At 38.2% G+C, this 15,191-nt stretch overlaps 2 protein-coding genes across 4 annotated transcripts; both read left to right on the plus strand.

Annotated features, from left to right (window-relative positions):
• Positions 1-531: 531 nt before the first annotated feature.
• RB195_021517 (uncharacterized protein) lies at positions 532-6,571 on the plus strand (the record flags this gene model as incomplete). 2 transcript variants are annotated; one of them, XM_064208302.1, is made up of 10 exons in its annotated part: positions 532-594; positions 666-794; positions 1,435-1,508; positions 1,571-1,653; positions 1,746-1,948; positions 2,897-3,032; positions 3,145-3,270; positions 6,149-6,204; positions 6,288-6,353; positions 6,419-6,571. In XM_064208302.1, the coding sequence occupies 10 exons, from the start codon at positions 532-534 to the stop codon at positions 6,569-6,571; spliced, it is 1,089 nt and encodes a 362-aa protein (XP_064064183.1). The 2 variants fall into 2 exon arrangements, with proteins under 2 accessions (XP_064064183.1, XP_064064184.1); XM_064208303.1 differs by lacking the exons at positions 532-594; positions 666-794 and adding an exon at positions 1,375-1,377.
• Positions 6,572-8,143: 1,572 nt separating this feature from the next.
• On the plus strand, positions 8,144-12,886 carry RB195_021518 (uncharacterized protein; the record flags this gene model as incomplete). 2 transcript variants are annotated; one of them, XM_064208304.1, is made up of 10 exons in its annotated part: positions 8,144-8,206; positions 8,264-8,353; positions 8,413-8,486; positions 8,819-8,901; positions 8,956-9,158; positions 11,883-12,012; positions 12,068-12,193; positions 12,265-12,323; positions 12,381-12,446; positions 12,752-12,886. In XM_064208304.1, 10 exons carry the CDS (start codon positions 8,144-8,146, stop codon positions 12,884-12,886), a joined length of 1,029 nt encoding a protein of 342 aa, XP_064064185.1. The 2 variants fall into 2 exon arrangements, with proteins under 2 accessions (XP_064064185.1, XP_013299124.2); XM_013443670.2 differs by lacking the exon at positions 8,264-8,353.
• Positions 12,887-15,191: the final 2,305 nt, after the last annotated feature.

A 15,191-nucleotide genomic window follows, 5' to 3' on the forward strand; every position in this document is an offset into this window, starting at 1 on the left:
TGATTACACCGTTGTTGACCGACCATTGTGGTGAAACGCAAGAACAACAAAGCTTCTTTTTCTTCAGGAGAAATTTTTCATGAAATCCTAACTGGAGTAGAAAGAAAATCAAGGAAAGAACTAAAATATGCACATCTGTTAGGTTGTTACATTCTCTTCTCGTTTAAGTGGAAGATATAGAAGAAGCATTTCTTTTTATTCACGATTTGCAGCTTTTTCTGTGATTTTTTACGTGAAAACTACAAATGCTATGAATTCCGTTATGTCAAATCCTCCATTATGATGAATATTTCTCACCAACTCTCAACAGATCCAGTAATAATCCTGCGGTCTCCTCATAGAAACAAACTTTTCTAAAATTTGCAAGAAAAAAAAAACAAACGAAACGGTGCTAGTGAAATACTGCAAATAAATTATACATCATTTATTTACAATACAGTTAGCACATCTGCGCTGCAACTGTGTACCGTAAGCGCATTTGAACAGATGGATTGTCCTCAATCAAGCTAAACGGGAAACCATTACGTGAACATGTCCAAAATCATCCCACTAATTTCCTCTTCATTAGTTCTACTCCTATCATTCGTAATTGCGGTGAGGATTCGGTATTCATTTCGGAAAAAAAAATCATTATTGTCAATTTATAAAGCGATTTGTTTATCTAGTATCTTTTGAACAACTCGTTATCCACAAGGGAAAAGCAAAGTGAAGTTAATGGTACTAAAGAAGGAGTGAGATTACAAAAGAAGGAGTTAATCATAAGGGAAAGATTGCTAAGCGTTCCTGAGCACAAGGTATATCTTTGAATCTTTTTTTTTTGAATGTTCAACCAGTGAGAAAAGGAATACTCTTTGACAGTTCTTTGTTTTTTTAGAACATCCGAGCTCTGGTACGATCAAAAATTGATAAGATATTTACATTGGGTGATTCTAAAACAAAAGCACTTTTGATTGACAGCTAACGTCAACAGATTGCTTGAATTTATCGATATTATCCGTTAAGGAATGTTCCTCGTTTCACTATGCTAAAGAAATGTGGAATTTTATGATTTTGGGCGAGTTGTGACGAGTAGTATTTGAACACAGTGATCTTGTTCTTGAGCAGAATTTGTTGAGAAATACATCTTATAAAACATATTTCCTTTTAAAACAAGAAAAAAATAAACAACAATGTTTTTTTTTATAAAAAGATTATCTTCTTACTCGTATCCAACAGATGACCAACAAGTTTTTTTTTTTCAAATTATTAAAAACCGTTGAAACTTATACATCATATATTTCTGAGACAGAAGCATAATTCTAACGTTGGAAAAAAAACCTGAGCAAACCTAAAAATAATTTTGAAGAGATTTTTCGATCTGTTCTCGCTGGGAAAATGGTTGTAACACGTTCTTCTCATCGATACTCCACTGATAATTTATCTGGACCTTTATAGGTGGATGAAATTTGCAGCGAATTAGATCAAACATGTTTCCTCATTACAGATCGTGTTGAAGAAGTTAATAATAGGTAAATCGCCGTCTCTTTTAATAAGTTGTTCCTCTATGGAAACTTATGTCAATCTTTTTCAGGCTACTAGCATATCGAGCACTTCGCCGAAAAGGACCAGAAGGTGTTCTCACATTATCAGATGCTCGAATTCTACCACCTTCCCGTACGGCCTGAAAATTCATTATTTTCCATTATTTTTTCATTATTTATTCACCCTACTTGTATTAAATTGGGCAGAAATTAATTTCATTTCAGCATTAACATGGGTAAATTTTAATACAAAAAACTGGAAGATCGATAAGACCACAATACGATTAGAATATGCTCGCCTTATGGTAGCTGGTGCATTTATAAGTGGAGCCTTGGATTTCAATTCCACGGATAAACAATATGTTCTGCTGATTGGATTAGGAGGAGGAGTGATCAACAACTATTTAACAAGCATGCCTAATCATACGGTGGGAAATTTTCGATACATGTGCTATGGTTTCATTTTCAAAAATGAATAAGAAAAAAAGTTAGCCTTAAATTCTGTCAACTTTCTATTTTGTTATGTTTGTGACTTTATTAGGAATTTTTCTACTGCAATTGCTGCTATGAAAAAATGTACATCAAGCAAGCATAAGCCCATTTTTATTCCGTGTTTAACCTATTATACGTTGGCCAGAACGTGGTGCGTAATCCTCCTACAGATGAGGAATGATATGATAAAGTCTATTCCATAGGATAGATCGGTGGTCACCCACACTATGGTACTAATATTAATCCTCCGCTCCCCTTTTTTTCCTTTCAAAAATAATTGCTGTCGTTCGATTGCACTATATACTCCTTTTTTGGTATACCCGAGCCAAAATGACATTAAACGCATCACTCCACGAATCTGACGTGATGTGGATTTCCGATTGTCAAAGACTATTCGGAATCGTAGATTGCAGAAACGGGTGGGCCGCATCTTCCGAGCCGTTTTTTACGGCAATTAGGAGAAAATGGACGGAATCGCCCTCTTCCCTACAATCTACGACTCCGCATAGGCATAACCCACCTGAAACCCGTACCACCCCAGACTCGTGGGGTGATGCCTTTAAGTACGGTGCAGTTACGTGAGCAGCTACGTCCGAAGCGGTGCGTGAAGATAGTTATTGTGATCGTGATGGGACCGTCGTGAAAGAATGGTCATAGTGGGAGTCCCCCCTCGAACCCAACAACTACGGTCCGCTGCAGCTCTTCGAGAGCAGCCACTTTTGCACCGAGCTTCATTTCGTTTTGATCCCACTATGCTGTGGTCATTACGATGTTGTAATTTTTTTAAATTCTTCTATTTCCTATTATTCTAGTCCGAAAAAATTTAAAAAATAATAATTACTGATCTAAATATAGTTGAAACTTCTTCCAGTGTTTATTTCCAGATTGATGTTACTGTCGTGGATATTGATCCTGTTATGAAACGGATAGCAGAGAAATGGTTTAATTTCGAACATTCACCGCTACATCGAATAGTAATCGACGATGGTGTACGATATGTTCACGAAGCAGCTAAAAAAGGTTCTTCAGAATTCCACATAAAATCATCTCAATATGAAAATTTTTCCCGCCACTTTTCTCTTCTCTTTTATTATCAGCAATACAGGATTCTACTACTATTTTTTTCCTTCAGGACTCAAGTATAATGCAATTCTGCTGGATGTTTGCTATAATGTTCGGCTACCGATGATGTGCCCAATAGAAGAATTTTTGACAGATGACGTAATAGCCGCTATGAGGGCTATAACTTCCGAAACAGGTACGTTTTGGACGAATCATGAAATAACATGTAAGTCCTCCAAAAAGGTATGAATTAGACATTACCGGAGTGGAATTCGCCTATTTATAGAGAATTTAATGGAATGGTAATGAAAAAATGAAGAGATGAAACGAAAACTAAAGAAATTAGTTTGTGCAGTATATTCGAATCAAAATATAAAAAAGTTACACTTTACACACATAATAAAATAAGAGCATACAGTTAGACCATACTCTTACTTAAAGACTTATATGACCCGTCATCACTGGACGTGCGGGCCCAGCATCTCTTCCACCCGTTTCGTTCCTTCGCCATTGTCATCCAAGATGTTGTCAAGTTTCGTGAGTGACGTTGACGAGCACCTTGAGCCGTATCCAACTGAGCTCTCAGCTGCTCCATCCGTGCAGAGAACACATCATTACATCTCGTCGGCTGTCGTTTAGCAGCTCATGAGATCCGCTTTGGACTTCTTCTAGTCTATCTATCTCCTATTTTTCTCATAAGGTGATCGGACCATGGCTTTTCTTTACATAAGTAAATATATATTCCGGTGGATGGCGGAGACGAGAAATTGCTCTTCAGGGGGAGCTCCGAAGACAAAGCAAGGTATTGTGTCTTGAACTTCAGAAGACATCTTTCAAGGCTCTGTGAGTAGTAACTAGCTTCCTAGACGTAGCAGCGATGTCTGTCCTCGTCTCTGTTGCGTACAGAACGCTGAAAGAACTGTCGAATCGAGTAGATAGGCAGTTGGTCCCTAGCTTCCCTGACGGAAGCGAACGCTGTCTCATCCTTCTATTCAGTTCTTCCTTCAATTCGTTCTCCATATTCATAACACCTCCGAGGTAAGCTTATCACTAACTTTCCACGATCTGGGAAATCTCAAGTTGTTCTCTGCCATCCTCGCAGTAAACGTTCTCACTGAACTGTGTTTTCTTTCTGTTTATTCGCAATCCTATTCCCTTCCTTGCTTCGTTTAGTTCATTGAGCATCGTTTCTGCTTTATTGGTACTTCTCAAAAAAAAAACCGAAGTCGTCCGCAAAAGGAGCGTTAGAGGGAATCTTCTGTCAACACCTACGCTCCTTTCTTCCCGAGGAAGTGATTTCATCATCAATTGCAATGCCATATCCATATCCAAGACCATATCGAGGGTCACAGAGGTGAACAGATTGACGATATTGTAGCACCTTGTCGTACCCCCTTTCCGATAAGTGAGGTGATGGAGCGGTGGAGAAGCTGTATCTTAGTCCTAGCAATTGGCTAATGCCCTGCGACGAGTCTACACCTTGATCGACAAGCACTGACAGTATTGCATTTGTTTCTATGCTGTCGAAAGCTTTTTCATACTCGACAGAGGTGAGGACAAGGACCAGGGACGATATCCACGGCTAACCTCTGTGACCCTCGATATGGTCTTCATGTGGTCCATGCAGGTAGAACCCTCACAGAATCTGGCTTATTTTTGATGCACTGAATTTGATGAATACTTTGTACAAGACGCTCAGCGAACTTAACGGATGATAGTTCCCAGCCTCTTCCAAGTCACCTTCCTTACGGATTGAAATCATTCGCGAGGTCTTCCATTGGTCTGGTATACTTTCTTTCTGAAGAAAGGACGTCACTTGCAAGGCTAGAATTACACAAAATGGGCGGCTACCAGCCCGAAGGAACTCTGCTGATATAAATTTAAGTCCGAGGGATACCCCGAGGTTTCATGCTCTTGATAGTGACTCGAACGCTCGAAAGGATAAATCACTATTGGAAGTGATCGGGGTTGACGTAGGAGTTGACGAGCGGAAGAGGTTTGAGTAGAACCTCCCCGTAATAATTTCCATCTCACGACGAGAAGAAATGCGAGTCCTATCTTCGCTCAGGAGGGCCGTTAGTGGAATATTATATTCGCAGAGATACTTGTTACAGGCACTTCCTAAAACTTGCTTTTCTTTTTGCTTCCGGAATCTTCTTATGCTTTTATTTTGAAAGAACTGCCTGCAACGCCTTCTTGCAGCTATTGTTTGGTACAACTCAATGCCGCTCAATGTGCGATGCATTTGGATCAAGCCTGATAGCCTTTCTTCTTTCCAAGAATTCCTCGATTGCTGTTTTCATTCCGGTCCCCCTGTCCAAATCTTCCTGTATTCCTCTTCTTTGGCCTTTCTTAGTTTCCCGGTGAAATCTCCGACAATGAATTCATAACAATTGTATCGTCATTTACCTGTAGATCGCTCCTTCTGTCTTGGTATCTTGCACATCAATCACGTTGTACTTGATGCCCTCTGCATCTGTGAGATAGACATGAAGGTTGAGGTCTGTAGATACTGTGCCTTAGAGGTGCAACGTCTTAGACAGTCTCCATAACGAGTCGTCCTTTAGTCATTAGTCCAAAGTGTCTCATTAGTCCAAAATCAAAGACGTCCTGAGCAACCGGAGATTTCACCGTCGCTTACTCTTCGCCACACATTCTGACTCCTGAGACGTAAGGGCCCAGAGTGCAGGGTACTGAGGCAGTGTATTTGCTGGAGTGGCAAAAAGAGTTTTCCACAAACTATTCAGCCTTCCAGTGGTGAGCTTTGCTTTCACCACAGGTCGTACCCAATCTATAGATCACGGAGCCCCCTTCCGACATTTTGCAAAAACGATGGTGAGTCTTAGCAGTGGTATACTCTTGACTAGACTTCCGATTCCGAAAAGTTGGAATGTCTGATGTGTCGAACTCCTCAGCATGGGAGGCCTTGCCAGAGCACTTACCTCCGCTATACATCGCAGTACGACGCGCGGAGTCACCTGCATCCCACTACGAGCCGCTAAACCATTGTGGAGGCTAGGCCGTACTCACTATCTGAAGTATGTTCCAATATTTCTTCTAAGTAACTATTTCAGGTGTTGTTATTGTCAATATAATAACAACAAAGCAGGCAACGAATGCAGCAGACCAGGTTAGTCATTTTGTCATCTATGTCTAGGATTCATGGATTTCAAGGGCAGGAATTATCGTTAACACTAGGAATACTCGTTTCAGGTGAATTTTCTATTCTCGCGCCATTTTCCATCTTGTTATTTGATGTCCGATGGAGTAATCGACAGGGTAATTGAGGACTTAGTATTTAATCTGTAATCACTAAATTATCAGAATAAATTCGGTAATTTTAGATGCTTTTCTGTTCGGCTAAAGAAAAGAACTCCTGGCTTGATAATCGAGATGAACTCTTCAATCGCTACGTAGCTGTAGATGCAGCTCTGGGCTTTCAACTCGTACAGAGGAAAAAATTCACACCAAATGATTTAACTCCGAATAAAAATTAGAAACTCCTTCGACGCCTTGCATCACTGATGAAGATAAATAGTGTATATGGATGTATTTATGACAGCTATAATTCTACAAGGACTACTTTGCTAAAACCTAGCTAAAAGTTTAACGGGAAACGTGAAGAAGCATCTTTTTTTTTGGAGAAGGCAGTTGTTTGTAACTCAAACACAGAATTTATACTATTTCCTCAGTTTTGATCCCAGAAATTCACCTTAATCGTGAGATTCTCGTGATTCTCTGATTTTCACTAACCTCAATTTAATTCATGAATGTTATGTTGAAATTCGTTGCATGAAGTACATGTGGACACGTTTTCCTGCTCACCTCAAATTTGTAGATTCCGGTAGTTATTTATTTTGTGTATTTCACTCACCCACCTTTTCTAATAGATGTCTGGAAACCTCTGAGGCAATGTTAACTAATATTTATTCCATGTTCTGTTTTTCATCACTATAATTTGTTCTCAATTAATTTTTTTGTAATGTGATGTCACTATTAGCAAAATTTCTGAATTTTTTCCTCTTCGTGCTAATTCGTCTTTTCTGACAACACTTTACTATGGAAATAATTTTTGAATGGAAATAAAAAGGAAAACAATAAAGGACACAGTTCAAATGACGATGTCTGCCTATGATTAGCATTGCATTATGGAGCGAGATTCCGGATAATTCCATGTACACGGTGTGTTAGCTTTCCCTGAATTAACATAAACGTTTCATTTAAAAAAAGAACGAAAATGAACATGTAGATTACAATAATTGAACAATTAACAGCGATCAATACATGACAGTCGATGAATTAGTCGAAAAAATAGCCTTTGAAAATAGCTAAAGGATTTTATGAAATTTTATGAAAGTGCAAAAAGTTTGGCAGTAAATGATGTTTTTTCTGCAAAAAGCCAACGTGGCATGAGAACCAGAACAGGAATGGTACATCCATTGGATATGAGCTATCCGTATTCATACCCTTGTCATATATTATATTTTCCACATTCACAGCAAATATCGCTCTATGTTTTAACAATTTTTTGCTCCACAAACTAATCTGTTGTTAAATACTACTCAGCAAATGAGTTACTTGGAAAACTATTATTATTATGTAATGTAACTGATATCCAGCTGCTCGATAACAATTAAATAACAAGCTAAAATTCGAAATTAACAAATGAAATATTTACTTTAAGTATTAGAATGACCCCATCTTTTAGATTTTCAGTTCGATTATTCTTATCAATACCATATCCAGTAGAATTCCAATAACTCTTTATTTCTTTTTAACATGTTCTATTAATTTCAAAAAAATTGAACGATTTTCTTATTCCACGAAACTTATATATGACATCTCGCTCCGTATTATTCAGGATAATGTTATTCATCGTTATTGACAGAATCACCTGGGAAAATAGACTGAAACTAAAATTTGCCTCACAATTCGTTTACGTTTCGCGAATATTTACCACCATAAAGCTTTGTTTCCTTTTGTTGCATGAAATTCATTCTCTTAAAAAAAAACTGAACAACGTACTGTTACATGCAGAAAAGGAATTTCATTAAATATTTCAGATAAGAATGGGGATCACTAGTTTTTCATTTACTTCCATTCTTCTTCTGATTGGAACTGTACTTTTTGCGGTGAGTAAATTTCCTTCTTTTTTTTTCAATTATATTTTTAATAATGAATAATTTAAGAAATTGATTGAAGATTTTATTGTACTGAAACGTCAGCATAATGAAGAACAAGACTCACTTGAGATACTTAAACGATATCCTGAACGAATTGTAATTAGTTAATTTACATTTTATAGTGAAGAGATCGATACAAACTCATTATCTTTCAGATTGATGAAATGTGTAGCGAGAAGTTTTTTGATTGTTACCTCATTGCCGACTTGTACGACAACAAAACGGAGCGGTAAAACTTTGAATTTCCGTATAAACTTTTATTTGCGATTCAAAATACGATTTTGGAACTTAAATCATTCCATTAATTAGATAATTAATTAAATAACTGACAACTTTGTCTTGCTGAATTAACAAGGAATTGTAATTTCTAAGATAAGTCACTTACAGAACTTCTTTTCACAGTACTTACAGAAACATCTTATTTTGGAGGTTGTTGTTCGGAGTCTTCTAATTTAACTCAGAAAATATAGCAAGGGAGCAAGATTAAGCTCTACAAAAAATTCACAGAGGATTTGGTTCTTATTCATCTATTTGCTTCTTATAATTTTTCTACAAATACAGACCTCTTGCTTTTCGTGTACTTCGCCTAAAGGGTCATGGTGGATTCCTGCAGCTATCAAAAGCTCGGCTTCTGATACCACAACGTAAGAAATTTCCAGAAAAGGAATGAATCAGACTTAATCGTATCCTTTTTTAAGCAATGAGTTATAAAACACTGGATACAAGGAAATGGGAACTGGATAAAACGACTGTTCGTCTCAGATATGCACGTATGATGATATCCGGAATATTTTTTTCTGAGGCAGTCGAATACAACTCACCTAAAGTTGGCAATGTCCTCATGTTTGGTCTAGGTGGAGGTGTTATCAACAATTATTTGACTACAATGCCTGGCCAAAAGGTGAATCATTAATTATAAACACAAATGATCATTCAGTGATGCAACAACTTAGATCAAAGCATTAGTCGATAAACACAGATGTTTTGAACAAAATTACATTTTTAACCTGAAAAAGCACAACTTAGTTTAATCTAATCTGAATCTAGCACAATTTAGTTTATTCTAATCTAATCATTTAAATGGGGCGGGTGTGGTGTAGCGGTTAGAGGTTCCGCTTCCTGCACGATCGATTGGAGGTTCGAATCCGCCCTAGTGCTCACCAAGCCTTTCATCCCTCCGGGATCGATAAATTGGTACCAGACTTGTCTGGGAGGATAAAAGCACTGACTTGACACATCGGCTAGCCACCGCAAGTCATTGTATAGGCCAGATACACGTTCGTAAACCTCAAACGATTCTGAATTGAAGTGAACGTGGGGACGCATCCCAAGCGGATTGATTAACGCCAGAAACTTTAAACTTTTACTTTAATCATTTAAATAGTGATTCTCCGATACCAGGAAAATTCGTTCGCTTGCTCGATGATATGAATCAACGAACAGCGGGTACAGTTCGAACGTCAACCAGATGTACAACACCGCTTGTGGTGGTGGCTGGCGTAATACAAGGGGCAGTGGCAGGACCCTTCCCGTTCAACTTCGCTATCAATGACATCATGCCAAGAACATTCGATCAGTGCCCTACCGACATCGTCTTAACACCATCTCGGTGCCCTTGAATGATCTCGAGTACGCCGACAGTGTTGTTATATTCACGGAAAGGAGTACGAAGCATCAACATATTGTCAACCTCCCATCGAAGCTGGCAGCATCCTATGGACTGCTTCTACACCCTGATAAATGCGAGCAGATATGAATCTCATTGAGTCCTCGAACGGAAATTAGGATGGATGGACAATCGATCGCCCTCGTCGATGAGCTCTGTTATCTGGGCTTTATGCTGAAAAACGACTGCAGCTAAGTGAGTGATATTCAGGAAAGATGCGCTAAAGACTATTCGGCATTCAACTCATTAACCAAGTGCTGGGGTCGAACGTTTTTTCCAATGAAGTTAAGCTACGATTCTACCTATCCGCAGTACGCCCTCTCTTAATCTACTTATCGGAGACTGGGGCATCTTAATATCGTGTTGTATCCAGTAGCTCACCGCTCTGGTGCAACAATTGCCGCTAAACGCATCTCGTGTCCGGCCCACCTAATTTTGCTTCACTTAGCATATGTGGCATCGTCTCTGATCTTCGATCGGTGACGTAGGAGTGAGCTTCGAATCTCTCACTTGCGTAAAGCGGCTTTAGCATCACCCTTTGAATTCCGCGTTCTATGACGCTGATCGCATTTTCCTCCTGCTTGCGAAACGCCCAAGTTCTGGGGCGTAGATCAAAACAAGAACAATGATGGTGTTGAATAAGTAAGCACGGAGCCGGATATTCTTAGTCTTCTTTACTACATCCTCAATGCTCTTGTATGCTTCTCAAGCCGCTCTTTTCCTCCAGCCAGAGGTTAATCATGGCAATTTCCCGATTTAGACATACATAGCTGGAGCATTCGGATATACTGGTTCCGTTGAGCGTGAATGAGGCATCAGAAAGACACCAACAGTGACCTTGTAGAAGGCATGATCTTCTCTGTAGAACTTCTCTAGGTCCGTACAGAAACATTCGACTTCTTCTTCGTAGCTCGATGTTGGAGCGTAAGCGATGAAGATAGTCGAAGTTGGTATTGAACCAAATCTTCTCATCGCCAGATGTCCGATTCTTGTCGTAATTTGTCAGAAAGAGTCGATGTTATTTACCAAACTAGTGTTGACATCGAGGACTGTTTGCTCGTGAGGATGCCAACTCCATCAGCTTCTCAACTCGCATGTTCCTAAGAACAGTTCTCCAGTTTCTTATACCGCGTTGAGAGAGTGGCGTTGTCTCGTCTCACCCAGTCCGATGACGTCGTAGGTAATGTTCTTGACTTGCATCAGATCTTCAACGGTCGCATCCGATGCAAGCGTACGGGTGTTACAAGTACAGATTGTTGCCCTAGTCCTTTTCTGTTTCGGTAGCCTACATGACTAATGCAACCCCGCCTTTCCTGGCGCTACCGTACCAGGCTTTCTTTCAGAATCAGGAACCTCTTTTTCATCACAGTGTTTTGCATAAAAGTTTAAACCCCATGGGCAGGTTGCATGCCCATACTCCCATGAGTTTTCTGAGAACGTTGCGTTCTCCAGGAATCGCCAAGTGGAGCTTATTTGTTGGGGGCGACTCCAAACTGCCTCCCCTGCACCCCCAAGTCACTTGATTGCAGGCTTTTGGCTGGACCAACCTGCGGGATACAATAGTATCATGAGCCGATCCTAGCAAAACAGAAACAGGGAGCCCATCCCTTGAATCTACCTGCATCTCAGGACAATCACAAGGTCGCTTTTAGACCGCGATTAGCCCCCTGTCAGCCCGCTAGGGACCCGTCACGCAGCATCGCGACTAACAGACCCTCTAATGAGGGATATCCGTGGATCGAGAGGTTATGATCAGGTATGATGAAGCGCATATTCCACTTTCTGTTAAGTTCTTAACAATAACATCCATTTTTTTCAGACTGATTTCTTTTTGAGCAAAAGGTAAAGCATAGTAGCGTATTAACTAATCTGACTATGGATTTCCACGTTTTTTGAATCTTTTCTACGTAGCATGGTATGAATGTCGTTCTTCTTTATTAGAGTAAATGAAGCTTCCAGTTCAACGTTACTGTCGTCGATATTGATCCGGTGATGAAAAGGATAGCCGAAAAATGGTACGGATTTGAGGAGACAGATATGCATCGCATTATTGTTGAGGATGGAGTCGAGTTTATCAATAAAGATCAGGGTTAGATCTATGACAATGAAAAATTCTTAAGAAATATTAAAAATTTCTCTTCAAGGGGTGAAATACGATGCGATTCTTGTTGATGTGAGTGATACCGATATGAAACCTCTTATTTGCCCAATCCAGTCATTTCTTAAGGATGACTTAATATCAAACCTTTATTATAATCTGGCCGATACTGGTAAGTTCATAAATTTTTTTGGAAACTTCATAGATTGTTCTGGATTAAAATGATCAGTGTACTTTTTGCAGGAGTAGTAATTGTAAACATCATAACTGCGCCATCATTTATCCAAGCAGGATCTGAATTAGTAAGTTTATCACGCTACTAAGAGGACGAATTAAAAAATTGTTTTTATGTTCTTTAGGTCCTCAAACGATTTGAAGGGCATTTCGACTTCTGTGTCCTGCTTCCCACTAGTACTTTTGAACGTGTGAGCGTTATTGTAACATTTTCAACAACTGAAATTGGGAAACGTGGTATTTAGGGGAAAGACTAATAAAATGCTCAAATTTCACTCTGGTGGAAAGGAATTTGGGAACACACGTATGGCAATTTTTTTTTTGTACATCAAATTCCATACGTTTTATAGTTAACTACGTGATAATTAATTATAATTTTTCGGATAGTTCCGAGCTCAAAAAGTCTCATTAAAATGTCGGTGGTGGCCAATATGCCCTAAAACACATTAAAAACTTCTCTACTTATTGTGCTTCTCTATATCTTCCATATTTTCAGATGCTCTTCTGTTTCAAACGTAAACCGTGGAATAATGATCCGAATAAATTACACGAACATGTGATGAAAATGGACCGTGAGCTTGGTTTTCATCTCAAGGATGGCGGAAAATATGAATCTAGTGATAAATGGTAGATTATTTAATACAGTTATTATTCGAGCAGTTAAATTTTTAATCGAGTAGCAACGCTTTATGAACTTGCCAATGTTAGATCCTGTAAATGTTGTCATTCCTGAATAAATCATTTGAGCCAGTACAAAAAAAAATTTCTTGTAAATAATTGCGTTCACGCTGTTATAAATGATTGTCAACAATAATTCGATGCCATCACAACGGCTGATAGTTATCAATACAGGCAGAGCAGAGCTAAATAATAAAGGATTTTTAAAAACTTTGTGGAAGAAATCACACAGGATTAATGTAACCTGAAAATTTATGAATACAAAGTTTGCCAACAGTATATATTTAAAATATGATTAAAACACCGGATGTACTTGAAGGATTCAATATTCGTTCTTACTAACTTTTTAAAATAGAAGTTATTTTATAAGTTCATCTAAATTCATTTTCTTATGTGTGTATATCTCCATAATCTTAGACTTATTTATAAGACCTTCGGATTCCCGAATTCATCCAGAAGAGACACAAAGACAGTATGCGATTAGCTCTTAGTTCTGACATTTTATGACAATTATGCAGTATTTCTTTCTCTCCATATCCCTTACCAATACAAATTTTTCAAAGCATCCAGAAGATTTCATCTCTTATTTATTCCATAAGGAATTCATTTCAACACTTTGACACACTCTTCGTTTAATCATCATCAATCATGATCATTTTAACTTATTGTAAACTTTCTTTTTCTTTTCTTTCTTTTTCTTCTCTTCTTCACCAACACTTCTCTTTCTGATGTTAATGTTGAAGTAGAGAAGTTTTTCTTTTCTTTTCATCTTGAAATAAACAGTGTAACAGTGAAGTGTAAAAAATATATATTAATAAATACAACAGCTAGATGAGGATTTCTAAAAGTAAATGTGAATGGTTTCATAACGCCGCATGGAATATCATTCTGGCTGAATATTGTGGGCTCGCTAACTGGTAATGAATACATTCCGTACAATACGACAATGCTATGTAACCATCCAAGCTTCGATTTGAAAAAAGGCAACATTTGACACGAAGTCATGTATAAAATTATTAAAATAAGCGCATGTTCAACAAAAGAGCGAACAACTGGATGGCTTACACACAAAAACACACTATGCCCTGTCGAACAGAACTGGAAAAGTAGGCATCAACTAGGAATACACTGTTCCCTATCTATTATTATATTAATATTATTACTAGTAAATATTGCTTTCAATAGAGTTTTTTGCAAGAAGTTCTCATATGTAGTTTTTTGTTAATGTCCTCCCTTTCGTTACCTTTCAGAATTACTATTTCAAAAAAATATGAAATATTCTATGAAAATTACTTATTCTCAGATTTACACAGCAGAAGGCTGAGGTCCTCGAGAAGACGAATGTAAAAATTTCTTAGTTTCTGTAGTTGGAGTTATTAAATAGGTACAGCTAGCAATAATATTCGAGTAGCAGAATATTTTTTTACATTTTCCTATTTAATTATTTCTGGAAACTGCTAAATGCCGAGGTTTTCAGGAACAACTAAACTTCTTAAGTTAGTAGTTATTAATTAAAAGTTATTCCTAATTCCTAGCATGCATTTATCATATTTTGGTAATTTATTATTGCCCTCACTGTTCACTTTAGCTTGGATGATTTCCCGATTTTTTTTTTATTTTGCCTTGCTGTGTGAAAATTTCAAACGTCAAACCGCTCTACGTTTATTGAGGATAATATCATCGATCACTTTGGTGCATCCGCTCTAATCCTGATCAACTGTGATTTCATTCTTGATGCTTTTGTTAGTGACTATCAATTGTAGTTCATCACTGCCAAATTCCAAGCATTTATCCGGAAGCAAAAATAAACTAAACTCTAATTTGTCAACAATCAATTATACCTGTGGGCGAGTGTAGCGCAGTTGTTTGTAAATCCGCTGTACCTGCAGGGTCGATGGATGGTTCCAAACCCCTTTAGTGCAGACCATACCCTTCATCCTTCCGGAGTCGATAAATTGGTGCCAGACTTGTCTGGGAGGACGAAAAAATTGACTTCATTCATTGGCTGGCCCTTGTCATTGTATAGGCCAACACTCAACGATTACGAATTACAGTAAAATGCGTTCGATCCCAAGTGGATTGATGCACCAGTGACATTATCCATTAAATTATCTCTGTTGTTACCACGTGCCACTACAGGAACAAATCCGTTTTTTTTTTCGGCTGGATTCTTTTTTTTGTTATTGATTTGAATGTGACAGTAAAAAAAGGAACAAATAAAGTTAGAAAAAAAAAACAAGAGCTTTCACCAGCAACAG

Source organism: Necator americanus, chromosome X (genome assembly GCF_031761385.1).
Source record: "Necator americanus strain Aroian chromosome X, whole genome shotgun sequence".
Taxonomy (NCBI): domain Eukaryota; kingdom Metazoa; phylum Nematoda; class Chromadorea; order Rhabditida; family Ancylostomatidae; genus Necator; species Necator americanus.